Here is an 18,327-nt window from a genome sequence, read left to right as displayed (position 1 = left end):
TGCCACAAGTGTTAATTTATCGGCATTTTCCGCATTAACGGGGTTAATAAGTAAACAATGCAATTTAATTATTTAAAGCAGGTTTTTATTGTATTTTTTATGAGTGTACAAAATGTACATATTACATCATATTTATTGTCAAACCAATTAAGTGCGCCGACATTAAATTGAACAGTTGCCTCAATTTCTCTAGGATCGCATCATCAGACCCTGACTCAACGACAATGAAACTTAAAAAAAAAAAATTGCATTCTACGTTTGAAAATCTGGGAACACACATAAAACAGAAATAAACAAAAAGATTCCATCCAAATTTTAGAACCTACATTTTGAAATCGGTTTAAAAAAACAACATTAAATTGAACAGTTGCTTCAATTTCTCTAGGATCCCATCATCAAACGACAATGAAACTTTGAAATTAAAAAAAATGCATTCAACGTTTGAAAATCGGGGAACACACATAAAACAGAAAAAAAAGATTCCATCCAAATGGGAACCTCCATTTTGAAATCGGTTTAAAAAAGATGAATATTTAAGCGACTGCGACGCGGCGTGGCCGAAAGAAAGCCAGTCGTGATTTTTAATAAGTACTTACATTAAACCCGTTACGATGGAGGGGCACGATGGTCTCCTGATTTTCTTGACAATCTAATCTGAATCCATTATAGGTATCAGCCCATAGAAAGTTGAGAAGCAATATCATCTCTCTTCCTCACACCTTTCGGACAAGCGCCTGACGTCTCTTTCATTTCCCAAGCTACCCCATTCGCACTCCAAATATCACCCTTTAATATGCATATATTATGTAACACACAGCACGCATTTATATGCCGTTGATTCGATTTCTCATTCAAAGTTAACCCACGATTCAACGATTCGAATCGCCCTAATAAAGAACCTAAACAGTAAGGTATGACAAAAGACGAACGAATTTTCTCGTTAAATATCTTATGATTATTTTCTTGATAAGACACCATGAGGTTTTCTTGTAGTGAGTAAGTGTTATTAGCTATCGAATGGGTGTGTTTTGGGAGTTTTTGGTCGTTGAGGTATTGTGTGAGTACGGATTGATAGTCGGTGCCGGTTGGTGCGATGTTGCAATGGATTATTCTCTTTTTCGTGTCACATATAACCTGAAACAACCACAAATTTCATGTTTCTTATAGCTGTGGGAAGCCGTCTAAAATGGATAAATCCGAATCTGCGGTCAAAAGTGGTATATTCGTGGGAGTCTGTTTTTACGCAGTAAAGCAGTGACTTGAGGGAAGAGCTGTTCGAAGTCTACCTCACTCGGTGAAACAGTAAGACTGACTTGAAACGTCAGCTATTGTGGATCATATATGGCTGAAACAATGCCACTAACGGAACACACGGCTCACACACAACTAGCTAACAGGATTAAGCATTCCCTAAGCTACAAACGATAATCGAAATTCAATCCGGAGCATCCTCGACTCACTGGGGGCTCTGAATCGCAACATATTTAAGGACCTCTTGATCTGATGGCAGACAACTAGTCACAGTCAGATGTCGATTTTTAATGCAATCGAACCAAAAATGTCATGGCCACTTTGTCTAATTGTGACCACAATTTTTTCACCTTTTCGGCACCGTGTCAAACACAAAAGCTATCACTCGGACGCCACGTCACCGAAGTGTCAAAACTGAAATTGAACTTCATGCATATGCACGTAGGTCTATGTTGCTATGTTGTCTGTGACGGATTAATCCGTCTTCGGCGTTGGACCTGCTGGTGCGGATATAACCGTCATCAGCGTCAGAAAGATTCTCTGTATCTTTAGATATTTAAATAAAAGTAAACATAATCTACCCTCAAATGGCTCCTTAAGCCAGTAGATGAAAACATTACAAGATCAAATAATGTAGGTTAAAGTCAGGTCTTTCAGTCACAGATCCAGGCGGTTTTGTATTTGGTTGGTTAACCAATAAATCTTATACGAGTAACTACCCGAATACAAATTGTTTGTTTACTTTTATTTTTAAACATAAAGATACAAAGAAGTCACAAAGTAAATACTGATGACTAAGTAAATATATCTTTACTTGAAGTATCACGTCATCCTTGGCTTCCCTATCCAGACAATCCAGCTTCCTGAGCCTGCAGCAGCCTACATTTCCCACAATCCCTGGAAAGCCAGCAACAGCCTCAAAATCCTTGGCGATGGCTTTGGCTTGGGCTATGGAAGGCCACTGTATAAAGCCCGGTGCGAGGCTATGGAGCAAATTGATCACTCGGTTGGTGCAGTTGTAGCCGGTAGACTTGTTCATGTCGAAGGTGGCGCTCGCGTCTCTGGAACCAAACCAACAAATTAGAATAACACATCATCATCTTCCTCGCGTTGTCCCGGCATTTTGCCACGGCTCATAGGAGCCTGGGGTCCGCTTGGCAACTAATGGCAGTCAAAGCGACTGCCATCTGACCTTCCAACCTAGAGAATAAACTAGGCCTTATTGGGATTAGTCCGGTTTCCTCACGATGTTTCCCGTCACCGAAAAGCGACTGGTAAATACCAAATGATATTTCGTACACAAGTTCCGTAAAACTCATTGGTACGAGCCGGGGTTTGAACCCCCAACCTCCGGATTGCAAGTCGAACGCTCTTACCGCTAGGCCACCAGCGCTCTTAGAATATACTAATACACAATAATAATAATTTAATAATATGCTCTGCATTTTGGCAGATAAGTGGCTATGAATACTACTGTATTCTTTTTTTAATTAAATAAATTTAAAAAAAACATAGAAATCTGACTAGACCTCAAAAAACCGGCCAAGTGCGAGTCGGACTCGCCCAGAGTTCCGTAAAAATTAACTTTTTTAATTCACGTATCAGTGTTACGATACAACGAGGTCAACGAGGTAATGCCGCCAACATCCTTGGTACAGTCACGTCTGAAAATATCGATACAAAAAATGTGCCAAAAATATGTATACACCACCTTAATATATGGGCAGTAAAGTCGTGTATACATATTTTTGGCACTTTTTTGTATCGATATTTTCAGACGTGACCGTACAATGCCTCAAGGGCCTATTTTAGATTTAAGCTAGTTATAGTAATCCTCTGTATATAATATACATTGTTATTGTAGATAAAATGTTATACTGCTTTCTTTTTTCTACAAAATAGTTTTCTCTGAACTTGTAGTGTAAGACGATATTACTTATCCAATTTCATAATTCTAGGTCAACGGGAAGTACCCTATACATTTTGATTCCCTTGAGAGTCAAAATATACGTATTTCACGGCATAAACGTCTGTATCTTTTTTTACGTTACCTTAGAAGTTTGATTTTTTTCACAGTTTCAAGGGGCTATAGACTTGAGTAAGTATATAGTTTTAATTTCAACACGGTACCTCCACGCGTTCCCGTAGACTAGTAGAGTTCCCGACTTATATATTACGGGCCTTACAGGCACTATTAATGGTGCCAGCACGGATTCGTGTATGCACGAATGTGAGGCAAGCGTGCAGTCCATGCATGTAGTTGTGAGTTGACCATTAGGCGGGTCCACACAGACCTAATCGCGAACTCATCAGCCAATCACGTTATAGCAATCCACTGAGGCACAGCAAACGAGAATGTTCGATTGGATAACACGGTAATGCAACTGTCAATTTATTCTTACTAATTCTGTCCACAAGTGTAGCCTATGTTACCTGTAAGTGTTAGACGAGGTCAACTTGTGTATGGCGACCATGATCTGCAGACGCGCGTCGACCATTGGCATGCCATAGCACTGGCGGCGTAACCCCGGCGCCAGTAGCTGGTACACAAACTCCAAAGTTTCGGCTGACATCCTGTAACACCACTAGTATTTCAATCAGCTGTTTCAGTGCACTCAGCTCAATGATATTATCTTATATTATACCTATAACGAGCAATTCTTTTATATTTATATATTTCGGGAATCTCGGAAACATCTGTTTTTTCTATACCTACACCGACATACACAAAAAGCGTGAATGGCATAATCATAAGAATGCCTAAGTAAAAAAGAGATACCAATTGTAATAAATGTCATATACAAAGGAAAAAAATACTATTTAAACTACTATTCACCAATAAACTACTATCACTCAAGGAGAGGTTTAAAAAATTGTGCCTTTGCGATACTTTGGTTACGATTTACTAGTTCCATTGGGTACTTCTACTTTTTAATTTCCTTTACTTTTCTGGTTCGAAATCAGACCTATTTATATTATACTATATTGAATATTTATTTATTTTTATTTATGTTATATTTATATATGTATTCATTCTTATATGGTTATATTTCTATGAATGTATATTTGTATCAATGTGTATTCAAAACTTGTATTTCATTCATTTCAGTGAATGTACACTTTTGTTTTCTTTGTCATTCCTTCATTGTTACTTCTGTTCTACTCATTTCCTCAAAGGTTAACTGGAAGAGATACAGGGATAAGTTCTCATTTGTTGTATTTAATTTACTTTGTAACTGTGTTTTTCATGTTTTTATTTCTATGTACAATGAAGTATATACATACATACATAAGTACATTTTGCTAAGTTCTTATACTTATATTAAAATAAAGTTTTAATTATTATTTTTAGGTTTGTTAGACCACTAGAATTCTGTATGTAGTACTATTAATTATTCTGACTACATTATACGTGGATTTTTCAGTTTTAAGTAACTCACTTAATAAACATCCTGTATTCATCTCCACTCCACTTTGGTATAGACAAGGCAGTAACCATAGTTCTATCTATATCCTTTGATTGACTATCATTACTACTAATACCATATTCATGTATAAGAACATCCATGTCGTCATCACTGGAGTCCATGTCCATTTCTAGATACGCATTAGTACATAGAATCAAGGCTCTGGCTATTTCTTTTCTATGCTGTTCGGTTGAATTCATTTTGCAAAACCGCAACTTTTCTTTACAGTACTTTAATTGTATCAGGCCTCTATGAAGGCGTTAAAGAATATAACACAGTTATTTAACAATTCATAACTTAAATAATATTATCTATAATTCTAATGTTTTTATTTTACACTGATTTTACATCATAAACAAAAACAATTACCAAAATACCGGTGCTTTGACAGCTGTGTCAGCTGTCACCATTTTAATGTGTAGTGATGAGTCTAATTATTGATTTCGATTTGGAGCGATTATTGCAACGAGGTAGTCAAGGAAGTATTTTTCGAATTTATCAGTAGCAGAATCGATGGTTTCTTTTCTGATCGATTATTTCTTTACATCCCTACAATAATCTACGCGTTCCGTTTTCCAGATAGGTATATAAACAAAAATCCGCAAGTTTATTTATATTTTTCCAAAGAAAAGTTCCAAATTCCAAATTATTTATTTGTTATAAAGTAAAAAAAGTTGTTTGTAAAAAAATGAGATCTTTGATTTTTAATATCACACAAAATTATATATGAATTCTGCATTACAGTTGTATTATTACTCATTTTAATGTAATTATGCATATTATATATATTTTTTTATATCTTTCTTGCGTGGAATGGAAAGTCAGACAATGTCAAAGTCACCTGTGAATGTCAACGTCAAAGGACGTCATCGACTCATCGAATTCATCGATTGAGTCAAATTTAACAATAAATAATGTTTTTACAAGATACTACCATTTAAACCTAATTTTATTGCTTCAATACATTGAACATGGATGAAGGAAATTCTATCATATACGGTCTAGAACACCAGGTAAGGATTCCTTATCATTTTAATCAGCCATTAGCGCCATTACTTATTTTTTTCGTACCGAAGTATAATTTCAAATGAACCTGGATATTACTTGCTTGAGTAACTTTTTTTACAACTTGACGTTTTTATTACTTGTTTTACTTTAACCTGTTATAACTTAATTCAAATTGTGGTTGATATTTTGGTCAGACTCGGGCGCTGTCGCCGCAGTATGGGGAAAACGATGCGATTCGTTTTCTCATCGGTACACAGAGCCTGAAGCCCGGTACGAACCAGGTTCATGTCGTCGAGCTAGAAGAGGATACGGGCGCTTTACATACTAAGGTATGAACTGCAAGAAAATACACATTACTTGGACAAAAGGGTAATGTATCCTATATTTTCACCCTATAGGTTCTGTGTTGCAATGTCAATAAAATTATGGGCTCACCACTGATCTAGCATACAAACAACAAGATTCGATTCGACAACAGGTCTGGCCTAGTGGGTAATGATCCTGCCTTGAAGCCAATGGTCCTGGATTCGAATCCCGGTGAGGGCATTTGTGTGATGAGCACAAATATTTGTTCCTGAGTCATGGATATTTTCTATGTATTTAAGTATTTGTATATTATATATATTGTTGTCTGAATACCCACAACACAAGCCTCTTGGCTTACTGTACTTACCCAACTTGTGTAAGAATATCCCTATGATATTTAGTTTATTTATTTATTTAACTTCCTGTTCCTGTTTACTTTTTCAGGTATTCAAGCATGAGATTGGAGAAATCTGGCAATTACGATGTTCACCTCATGATGCCGCCACATTGCTGACAGTACACAATGCATATGACCCAGTGGCTGCTCAGTGTGCTATGGGCGTCTCTGTTTACAAGCTACCCACAGTTGAGGTAACTCCATAGATAATCTGTATTTGAGGTTACCCTTAATGGGATTCAATCCCAGGACCTTGAGCTTAACAGGCAGGGTCATTACCAACTACATTAGGAGGTTGAATGATTGATATAAGTATGTATTTTAGCCTCAGGAGTTTTATGGTTAAAATTGGATGGTCTTTGTCTAAAGTACCTATATACACTGGCATAGTGTGAACCAATGTAGCAGTGTGGGAAGTTGCATCTGCAAGAGGCTCTTTTCTTTCAATGTATATCCCCAAGCCCAAGGTAATTAAGTGTTAGCTCCCGCGGGACCCCGTTGTGTGTGATGCCGTTCCATCCATGCCTAGCTACACCACTGATTATATTTCTTGTTTTACATTACAGGTTATACCAAAGGACTTGGACGACCTGAGCGCACTGCAAAGCAGGAATGCTGAGGATTTGGTGCAACTACAAACCATCACTCCGGAGGTGAAGAAGTGTTGTATTTCTTACAAGTTTTACATATATTGCATTGCAATAGTTGTGTAGTCAGGACATTCATGTAATTTCGAAAATGGGCTTTAACATTATGGGATTATGGAGGATTCTCACAATTAAACAAAATTCCTAAGCATGTGTTTTTACCCTAAATAAACCTTAATCAAATACAGTCATAAATATTTAGTTTAAATTGAATTCTTTAAAGCAGCGGTTGGTTATATAAGCGATTTTTTTTTCATAATAGTAACATGCTTAGATCAGAATTACAATAAAGAAAAGTGACAAAACCTCGTTGATTATTCACAAACAGAAACCAGAAGAAGAAGTCCGCTGCGCCGAATGGCACTCCACCGACGCCAACCGCATCGGGGTGGTGTACGAGTCGCACATGTGCGTGCGGGACCTGGCGGCCGGCGCCGTGCTGGCGCGCGCGGCGCCCGACGCGCGCGCGCGGCCCAAGCTCACCGGCGGCAAGTGGAACCCGCACCAACACGCTCAGGTACCCAACTTAACGATAGATGGCGTTGTCCATAATAGGAAAAATCCTACATCGCGTTATCAAGATTTTCTTGGATAATTACCCCAGCTGTTGGACTAGTTACCAAAACTAACACTAGATGGTGTTGAATATGTGTATTATAAATGGCACTACTAACATTTTTCTTAGAATAATGTTCCATAAACCAAATTCTGTGTCATGACGAACCCACACCAATATGCTCAGGTTACCTTAAACTCTGAGTACTCTGTCAATCTGAGCAAACACTTGATAATAGAGCTCTCTCCAGCGGCAAGTAGAACCCGCACCAACACGCTCCGGTCAGATAATCGAACGCTAGATGGTGCTATTCCGTGCATGAATTATCCTGAATAGCATCATTAAGTTGTTTTAAGATACCTCCTTTAGGGCTGATTTAGACGCTACTTGACAATAGATGTCGCGAAGAACGAAAAGTCTAATGCTCAACAATTTTTAGCTATAGTATTATAACCGGAACTCTATTTTCAACTCATTCTGCTTGTAATATTAGTTGTAAATTGTTGACCAATACACTTTTCGTCAGTCGCGACACTCGTGACATCTAGTGTTAAGTAGCGGTACTGATAAATCCGCTTGACTAGATATCGACTACGAAAATAATAAGCGTTTTGGTAAGAAAACTGATGTATCGAGTGAGCACTCCATGCTTACTTATTTCTCTATGGCAGAGTGGAATATTTCAATACCCCTTCCTTTTCGCCTTCTAGTAGTCAGGAGTATGAATTATTGAAATTTAACATATAAATCAATATTGTTTTAGTTCGCGCTACTACAAGACACACATATAAAATGTTTTGACACACGCGCCGACGGCGGTAAGCCCGCCTGGAGCATAGAGAACGCCCACAGACAACTAACAAGAGATCTGGATTTCAACCCTAACAGGTAACATTTCAACCATAATAAATATAATAATAATAAATAAATAAATATTATAGGACATTAGTACACAAATTGACTAAGTCCCACAGTAAGCTCAATAAGGCTTGTGTTGAGGGTACTTAGACAACGATATATATAAAAAAAAAAAAAAAAAAAAAAAAAAAAAAAAAAAACGCCAAATTGACAACAATAACAACTAACGTCTCTGCTTTTAAAATCTCATAATTAGTGGAATTATGAACATGCATACATTTTAAACTTATCGATACCAGTCTAGATGTTGGTGTGAGGTTCTACGAGTGTGGGCAGCGTGCGGAGGACTCCCCTGCCGCCGTAATCTGCGAAACTCCCTTTGGCTTTGCATATTGACAGGAGTGTCAGTACGTTCTCATACACGGTGCCTCAGCCATTGCCCTGCGCAGCGCGCCGGCGTCAGCCGCCACATATCCTCATTCGATTGGTCGTCGCCAAGACAACACCGGAACACCACATGCGCATCGACAAGTTTTTGAAACTTCAACTGCTGTCAACATTGCTGTTTGTTTACATTTTGATAGTATTCTATGAATTTTAATAATTTCGCAGTTGTAATTCGAAATCAATAGTATCCGCATCTAATATTTTTTGCCGTGCTTTACTGCGATCTGAACGCATTCTAAATAGGTAACCGTTCGGCTTTGACCGTTGCTGAGCCCGTTCTTAGTTAGTAGGTATTTATATTTTATTAATTGTTAGATAAATAGGTATTATTTTTTATTGTATTTATTGTTAGAGAGACAGGTATTTTTTTATTCCCTATTTTTCATGCCAACACAGCCTTGCAGCATATCCTCAGTGGAGCTATTGGAATGTCCCTTCTGTGTAGACAACAAGCTATATAAGGGTCAAAAGGGACTCGCAATCCATACAGCTCGTCGTCATGGCACCCGTATTGCCGTTAATCTCCCACAGGCGAGCGCTTCACAGCCTACGCCCTTAACAGCGGACAGTTCCAATAGCTCCTCTTTTCTTGCGGATAGACTAGGATTTCTGAAAAAGCATGTGGCAGTTGTAAAAAGAATACCCCGCGGGGCCCGTAGAACCGTAGCGAACTCCCTTTCAGAATGCGTCGCCAAGGTCGTCAAAGAGAATACTACCCATGCTTGGGACCGCCTGCTCACGTTCTCTTATTCTGCCTTACACGCCCAAAAATCCAGCAAGACATCTTTAACCAATCAAATAAAAAATAATTCAATCAACCTACCACCCCCCAGCCAACTAAACCGCCCAATTGATTTTAATAACCATCGGCCATACTCGAAAATCAGATCAATTGAAAACAAAATTTCAGACGGGGACGTGAGTGGAGCGGCACGACTACTCTTCTCTAACGATGACTTGGCGTCGCATTCACCAGAAACCTTTGCCGCCCTCAAAGATAAACATCCGGCTCCCCCATCTCCCACCCAGCTACCAGACCCCCCCGTCCCAGGCGATATAGGTCTAACCGTTTCGGAAGATGAAGTGCAACAAGCAATTCTTTCGTTCCCCAATGGTTCTGCAGGTGGACTCGATGGTCTTTCCCCCCAACACCTGAAAGACCTGATCACAACACCTACTGGGGACACGGGATCAGCCCTACTTAAAGAACTGACCGCGCTTATAAACTTAATGTTAGCAGGTCAGGTAAACGCCGAAATCGTCCCACTTCTCTACGGTGCCAATCTCATTGCTTTGGCAAAAAAAGATGGTGGCATCCGTCCTATCGCTGTCGGCTGCACTTTAAGACGCTTGGCATCAAAACTCTGCTGCCGAAAATATAATCAGAAGTTGACCAATATATTTAAGCCTCGGCAGTTGGGTTTTGGTGTCAAGAGCGGTTGTGAAGCAGCCGTGCACGCCGCGCGGACCTTTTTGAGCCGACCGGACTATGAGGTATTTATAAAAATTGACGTAAAAAACGCTTTCAATTCGGTTAACCGTGGTGCCCTCCTAACAGAGGTAAAAAAATACCTTCCAGAAACTTACGCTTACCTATGGCAGTGTTACGGGGCACCTACAAAATTACTCTTTGGCGACAAAACTATTTTGTCAAGTACCGGTTGCCAACAGGGAGACCCGCTTGGACCCGCAATTTTCAGTTTGGCTATTCAACCGATTATCTCAAACCTAAATTCTAAATTTAACTTATGGTATCTGGATGACGGCTCTCTTGGCGGGGATGCCGCCACAGTCTTACAGGATTTGCAAGTAATAATAGATAAATTCTCAGACTTAGGCCTCTCCCTCAATTTCACAAAATGCGAAATTTTCATACCCAACCACCTATCATCAGAAAAAAAAATCGAAATTCTCACAAACTTTAACACCATTTTGCCCAACATCTCCGTTCATTCCCATTCATCTCTTACACTTTTAGGTTCACCGATTTTTGACCAAGCCATCAATCCAGTTATTAATTGCAAATTAAACTTATTTAACTGCACCTCTAACTTGCTTTTCGAAATAAATCCCCACATGGCCCTTTTCATAATCCGTTTTTGTCTCTTCACCCCCAAATTCATGTATTTACTTCGATGCTGTCCGATATGGAAATACCCCACCACACTTTCGTCAATTGACAGCACCCTCCAAAACACCCTTTCCAAGATTCTAAATATCAACTTCGACGCCAGATCATGGTCCCAAGCGGTTCTCCCTGTCCGACTCGGTGGCCTGGGTGTCCGCTCCTCGACCAGTGTGGCCTTGCCCGCATTTTTATCCTCCGCTTACAGCTCGCTGTCTCTAGCCGGTAAAATCTTAAATCTTCCTCAGATATCCGGCACTGAGATAGCGAGCCTGGCGGAGGCGGAAAGTGCTTGGTGCAATACCTGCTCTGGAGCGGATGTCCCGGCCACGAAACATATCCAGAGAGTTTGGGATATCCCTGGTCTTAAAGCAACTCACGCTTCTCTTATAGAAAATAGTCCGGACGACTCAGATCGCGCCCGCCTACTAGCTGTCTCTACTAATGAATCGGGACTCTGGCTGAACGCTTTGCCTTCGCGCAATATTGGCACGGTTTTGGACAAAAATACGTTGAGGATTTCGGTCTGCCTGCGAATTGGAGCCAAAATATGCTCCGCCCATACCTGTGCATGCGGCAAGGACGTGGACTGGCTAGGCCGACATGGCCTCTCATGCACCAAAAGCGCCGGCCGATTATATCGCCACGGCACTATTAATGATCTGGTTCGGCGGTCGCTTGCTACCGTCTCTGTGCCTGCTACTTTAGAACCCACAGGCATGGCGAGAGACGATGGCAAGCGACCGGACGGAGCCACATTGGTGCCGTGGAGACTGGGTAGGCCTTTGGTGTGGGACGCCACATGCGTAGACACCTTTGCGCTGTCCCACATCCAGGCTACCCGCGCACAAGCCGGCGCTGCTGCCGACCAGGCCCAACTACTCAAGCGCCGCAAATACTCATCTTTACTGCAAGATTATGAGTTTGCGGCGCTTGCTGTGGAGACAATGGGACCTTGGTCGGCGGACATGAAAACATTCATGGGGGCCCTGTCGGCACGGCTGATCGACGCCACTGGAGACCATAGGGCGCTTACCTCTCCCAGCGTATATCCCTGGCAATACAGAGAGGTAACGCGGCCAGCGTTATGGGATCTTTGCCGCAGGCGGAGGCTTTAGAAGGGGTATTCTTTTTATAACTAATTTGTTTATTAGTATATCTTTTAATTTTAGTTTTATTTAATATTAGTTTAATTTTTAAGTAGTTTTATTTTATGGCTAGTTTATGTATATTGTTATAGTAGTAAATAAAGTATTAAATACTATATATATATATATATAATATATAAATATTTAGAAATACTTAAATACATAGAAAACACCCATGACTCAGGAACAAATATCCATGCTCATCACACGAATAAATGCCCTTACCAGGATTTGAACCCGGGACCATCGGCTTCGTAGGCAGGGTCACTACCCACTGGGCCAAACTGGTCGTAAAAACCATAATATGCAACGTTTCAACCTTAACAAGACACGCATATAAAATGTTTCGACACACGCAGCGACGGCGTTAAGGCCGCATGGAGCATAGAGAGCGCCCACAGACAACTAACAAAAGATCTGGATTTCAACCCAAACAGGTGACATTTTGACCACAATATGTAACGTTTCAACCTTATCATGCCTTTTTTATATGAAAAAAAATCTTCGAGACAGTATACCCGCCTGGAGCACACAGACAGCTAGAAGACCTTGGATTTCAATCCTCGCAGCTAACATAACACCCCAACATGTGACATTTCAACCCTACAAGATACGCATATAAAACAGCTAACACCGATACCGTTAGGGTTGAAATCCAGGTCTCTTGTTAACGGTATCGGTGTTAGCTGTTAGGTAACATTTCAACCCCAACGTAACATTTCAACCCCAACGTAACATTTCAACCCTAACAATACATACATATAAAAAAGCCTTCGAGATGGCAAACCTGCCTGGAGCATAGAGAACGCGCACATACAACTATTTCAATTCTTTTAACAGGTAATATGTATTTCAACTTCAACACGTAATATTTCAACCCTAACTAGTAAAATTGCAATCATGTTACTGTTTCTATAACATATCGACTAACAAGACACCGGACTAGATTTTTCTCTATGACATATTACGAATCGGCTTCACACAGCCAAGCTCTTAAGCAGTCCGTGATTGTCCATAATAACTTCTTCCCAACCGCCTTCTGTTACCTATACTACTTACTGCTGTGGCGCAGCGACCCGAAGTGGATCTTGGTCTCCGACACCAAAGACCGCCATGCTTCTTTGTCCAAACACGTTTCTGTCCAGTCGACGGCGGCGAGTTCGCTAAGGTCTTTTTAGGGTTCCGTAGCCAAATGGCAAAAAACGGAACCCTTATAGATTCGTCATGTCCGTCTGTCTGTCCGATTCTGTCACAGCCACTTTTTTCCGAAACTATAAGAGCTGTACTGTTCAAACTTAGTAAGTGGATGTATTCTATGAACCGCATTAAGATTTTCACACAAAAATAGAAAAAAAAACAATAAATTTTGGGGGTTCCCCATACTTAGAACTAAAACTCAAAAAATCTTTTTTCATCAAACCCATACGTGTGGGGTATCTATGGATAGGTCTTCAAAAATGATATTGAGGTTTCTAATATCATTTTTTTCTAAAATGAATAGTTTGCGCGAGAGACACTTCCAAAGTGGTAAAATGTGTGTCCCCCCCCCCCCGTAACTTCTAAAATAACAGAATGAAAATCTAAAAAAAAATATATGATATACATTGCCATGTAAACTTCCACCGAAAATTGGTTTGAACGAGATCTAGTAAGTAGTTTTTTTTTAATACGTCATGAAATTAAAAAAAAATTTTTTTTTTCAACATACCCATACATGTGGGGTATCTATGGATAGGTCTTCAAAAATGATATTAAGGTTTCTAATATCATTTTTTTCTAAACTGAATAGTTTGCGCGAGAGAACCTCCCAAAGTAAAAAAAAGTGTGTCCCCCCCCCCCCCCGTAACTTCTAAAATAACAGAATGAAAAATCTAAAAAAAATATATGATATACATTGCCATGTAAACTTCCACCGAAAATTGGTTTGAACGAGATCTAGTAAGTAGTTTTTTTTTAATACGTCATGAAATTAAAAAAAAATTTTTTTTTTCAACATACCCATACATGTGGGGTATCTATGGATAGGTCTTCAAAAATGATATTAAGGTTTCTAATATCATTTTTTTCTAAACTGAATAGTTTGCGCGAGAGAACCTCCCAAAGTAAAAAAAAGTGTGTCCCCCCCCCTGTAACTTCTAAAATAACAGAATGAAAAATCTAAAAAAAATATATGATATACATTACGATGCAAACTTCTAACGAAAATTGTTTTGAACGAGATCTAGTGAGTAGTTTTTTTTAATACGTCATAAAATTAAAAAAAAAATTTTTTTCGTCAAACCCATACGTGTGGGGTATCTATGGATAGGTCTTGAAAAATGATATTTAGGTTCCTAATATATTTTTTTTCTAAAGTGAATAGTTTGCGCGAGAGACACTACCAAAGTGGTAAAATGTGTGGCCAAAGTGGTAAAATGTTGAACGAGATTTATAGTTTAAGTAGTTTTTTTAATACGTCATAAAGGAACCCTTCATGGGCGAGTCCGACTCGCACTTGGCCGCTTTTTGCACTTCGGGTCTCCAGCGCTGCCCTGCACAAAGTGTTAGTGTCCAGGAACACGAAGCTCTGGACTTACCTATATGGTAGACCTATATCTTCTGTCCTGTTTTCACAGACAATTCCACGTCGCTAGCGCGGGTGACGACGGCGCGCTCAATATCTGGGACTACCGGAGCGGCAAGGAGCCGATATTTAGCCGCCAGGACCACTCTCACTGGTAAAACTATTTTTTCTCAGCCACATACTACAGTTCGTTTTTAGGGTTCCGTACCTCGAAAGGAAAAAACGGAACCCTTATAGGATCACTTTGTTGTCCGTCCGTCCGTCCGTCTGTCTGTCTGTCAAGACCCTTTTTCTCAGGAACGCGTATCAAATACTCAGGTCTACTGTCCCTTGGAGCTGTGAAAAAAAAAAAAACTTTTAGCCAACGCAATCAAAAGATACAGCCGTTTATGCCGCAACTCGCAAGGGAATCAAAACCTACAGGGTACTTTCCGTGAACTCAAAATCTTGAAATTTGGTACGACGCAATGTCCTATAGCACAGATAAAGGAAAAAAATGCGAAAACCGCAAATTTTTAGTTACAACATATAATAATATATACCTACAGGTTTGTACGGAACCCTCGGTGCGCGAGTCCGACTCCGTACTTGGCCGCTTTTTTAGCATTACAAAGAAGGTAAGCAATCTTGACGTGTAGATAGATAGATAGATAAATTATTCGCTTGCCACAAATACACACATAGGAACAAAAAAATATAGAAACAATAGTAACACCAAAATAAAAATGAAAAGAACAAAAAGCATCAATAAAAGGTACGTAGGTGTGGAAAAAATAACACTGTCTATTTCTTGTGCTAGGATTATAATTATAGCCTCAAAAAGAAGGATTAGTATAAGTATATAGTTTTTATCTACTTTTATAGACAAAACTTGATTGCCAGACTGTTATCGTTCTGTGGCAGGGTATGGACGGTGCGCTACAACTCGTACCACGAGCAGCTGCTCCTGACGGGCAGTTCGGACGCGCGCGCGCTGCTCACGGCCGCCGCCAGCGTGTGTCGCGACGCCGCCGACACCGACAAGCCTGTGTAACTACTGCATTAGCATAACTATAGTTTCGCAAGCCATTTCCGCCAGTAGAGACAGATCAAGATAAGTTGGCAGCGATTTTGTGCAAGTGTTATTTTAAACGTGAAACTTCTATGAATTTATGACGTTTACTTAACACTTGCAGAGGCTGGGCTAACAAAATCGCTGCCTACTTTAGAAACCCTTTTTCGGCATATTTAAAAAATGCAGGCCAGAAGAAGTGTTCTCCCATAGAAAATTTGAATTTCGCACCTTTTTCTACCAGCAAATGGGGTTTGCCAGAATATAAATAGAGTTACCCGAGAGAGCGTAAAGCGCGAGAAAATGCTGTTGTATGTCCAGCTGTCCCGCTGTTCTCTTCTATAGGGAGCAGCACAGAAGACGTCAGATTTTTGGACGCGAGGTGTAAATGTGAATTTTATGCTTCCAAAGTAACCCACACGATGTCAGAACCTACTATGCAAAAGAAAACGTACGATAATTGTAGATGGCAGCACTTGCTTTGGCATGAAGTGTGAATGTACATGTTTATGGTTCCGATTCAGGCCACAAGATGGCAGACCCTCCAACGCGCACGGTCCCTATAGGTCGCATTTCGTAACCTATTCACGTGTCGCCCCATAATAAATGGTCCATCGACAACTACTTGCGTTCTTGACAAAAATGATGTTAACAGATGGAAGAACAGACATTATATCAAATTATGTACATACAAAATTTGTACAATAGACTTTAGAATAGAATAGAAATGATCTATATAGAAAACTATACAAAATATAATAAGTTTTTGGCAAAAAATAAATTTTTGGTACTAACTTTTATCGCTGACTGTACTCTTCCTTCCGCAGGCATCGACACAAATCTAGCAGCCCCAAACACAATCAGTTTGCCTTGTTTTAGCACAAAGTTCCTATGGCTACCTCCTGTCTCCATCAGATCAGCTCCATGTCCTCTTAGTATTGCATTGCCATCCTCATTGAGCTCAATTGGAGATCGGGAAGTTAGTCAAATCTAGCTTCCAAGATTTGAGCCACACTAACATACATACTAACTGGGCAAGTTAAATAAAGGCTTAAAAAAAGGAGAAAGTGCCACGAACGGGCTCATATCTCAGCATGTTGCTGGCGACTTCGAGCACTGATCTTACGATGAGACCATCCGGTTAAACTTTGTACGGCTGTCAAATTCAAGAGCGTATAGTGTAAATAACATTTCTAACACAATGTTGACTTTGTTTATCCAGGTTAGAAGACGGAGTCCTTCAATCATATGAGCAGCACGAAGACTCGGTGTATTGCTGCGAGTGGAGCTCCGCGGAGCCCTGGACCTTCGCCAGCCTGAGCTGCGACGCGCGCCTCGTGCTCAGCCGCGTGCCTAGACATTTCAAATATAAATTACTTTTGTAACATCAATAAAATGCATATTTATATTACATTTGTTCGTTTTTTGAGAATTTAATAAAAAATACACACTTTTAGGAAATTACAAAGTGAGCTCTATTTTTATATTCCAGAAACTGTTCGATTATTCTATTTTGTCCGACCAGTGCCATTTTAGTACAATATTGCTACAAAAACAGGAAGATTAGGTAGTGAATGTTAGCCAATCAAGCTGTCATTTTAGAGTACGCAATATATAAAAACTAGCGACGCGCCCCGGCTTTGCACGGGTTACACAAAACCTTAACAAATTATACACCTAAACCTTCCTCAAGAATCCCTATATAAATAAATAAATAAATATTATACGACATTATTACACAAATTGACTAAGTCCCACAGTAAGCTCAATAAGGCTTGTGTTCAGGGTACTTAAACAACGATATATATAATATATAAATATTTATAAATACCTAAATACAAAGAAAACACCCATGACTCAGGAACAAATATCCATGCTCATCACACGAATAAATGCCCTTACCAGGATTTGAACCCGGGACCATCAGCTTCGTAGGCAGGGTCACTACCCACTGGGCCAAACCGGTCGTCCAATTAAATTAATATATTAAATTAATTTTTAACAAGCAGAAACGTCTGCGAACGATGCTGTTAAGTATTGGTGGGAAAATTTGCTGGCTATGGATGAAGTCTTGGTGGCTCAGTTGGCAGAGCGCTGGAGTATCGAACCAGATGCCGTGAGTTCAGGTCTCACGCAAGGCATTAATTTTTAGCATATTGATAAGTGAAATCCGCATGAAAATCCGTTCAGTAGTTTTTGAGTTTATAGCAAACATACACACAGACAGTGACTTTGTAGTGAAATCACAGGTGTAGAGAAGGATATGTAAGCGTAAGCGTCATTCTAATAAATGATTTAGGTACATTTTGATGCAAATTCAGAGCAAAGAATAGGTACAATACTCACTAGAGTTAGACCGAGCTAAGTTGGTAGCGATTTTGATAGACCAGATCGTGCAAGTGTTATTTAAATCGCTGCCAACTTAGCTTGGTCTCACTTTAAGTGTATAGTTGGTGTATAGGTCGTACATTATTGGGTCGCGTATTAACGAACACGGCCACTA

General features: G+C 39.8%; 2 protein-coding genes across 3 annotated transcripts; one reads left to right on the top strand and one right to left on the bottom strand.

Moving 5' to 3' along the window:
* Positions 1-63: 63 nt before the first annotated feature.
* On the bottom strand, positions 64-5,186 carry LOC133530136 (putative nuclease HARBI1). Of its 2 annotated transcripts, none has more exons than XM_061867987.1 (4): positions 5,088-5,186; positions 3,685-3,825; positions 2,066-2,312; positions 64-1,134 (listed from the first exon to the last, which is right to left on the bottom strand). In XM_061867987.1, exons 1-4 carry the CDS (start codon positions 5,126-5,128, stop codon positions 673-675), a joined length of 891 nt encoding a protein of 296 aa, XP_061723971.1. In that variant the 5' UTR covers positions 5,129-5,186; the 3' UTR covers positions 64-672. The 2 variants fall into 2 exon arrangements, with proteins under 2 accessions (XP_061723971.1, XP_061723970.1); XM_061867986.1 differs by lacking the exon at positions 5,088-5,186 and adding an exon at positions 4,692-5,071.
* A 360-nt stretch (positions 5,187-5,546) lies between these two features.
* On the top strand, positions 5,547-17,237 carry LOC133530356 (EARP and GARP complex-interacting protein 1). Its single transcript, XM_061868265.1, has 9 exons — positions 5,547-5,731; positions 5,921-6,055; positions 6,477-6,623; positions 6,996-7,082; positions 7,405-7,593; positions 8,396-8,520; positions 14,826-14,927; positions 15,677-15,802; positions 17,047-17,237. Exons 1-9 carry the CDS (start codon positions 5,690-5,692, stop codon positions 17,207-17,209), a joined length of 1,116 nt encoding a protein of 371 aa, XP_061724249.1. The 5' UTR covers positions 5,547-5,689; the 3' UTR covers positions 17,210-17,237.
* Positions 17,238-18,327: the final 1,090 nt, after the last annotated feature.

Source organism: Cydia pomonella, chromosome 22 (genome assembly GCF_033807575.1).
Source record: "Cydia pomonella isolate Wapato2018A chromosome 22, ilCydPomo1, whole genome shotgun sequence".
NCBI classification, from domain to species: Eukaryota; Metazoa; Arthropoda; class Insecta; order Lepidoptera; family Tortricidae; genus Cydia; species Cydia pomonella.
The sequence above is the reverse complement of the archived record's forward strand: the minus strand, read 5'-3'. Positions and strand labels throughout refer to the sequence as shown.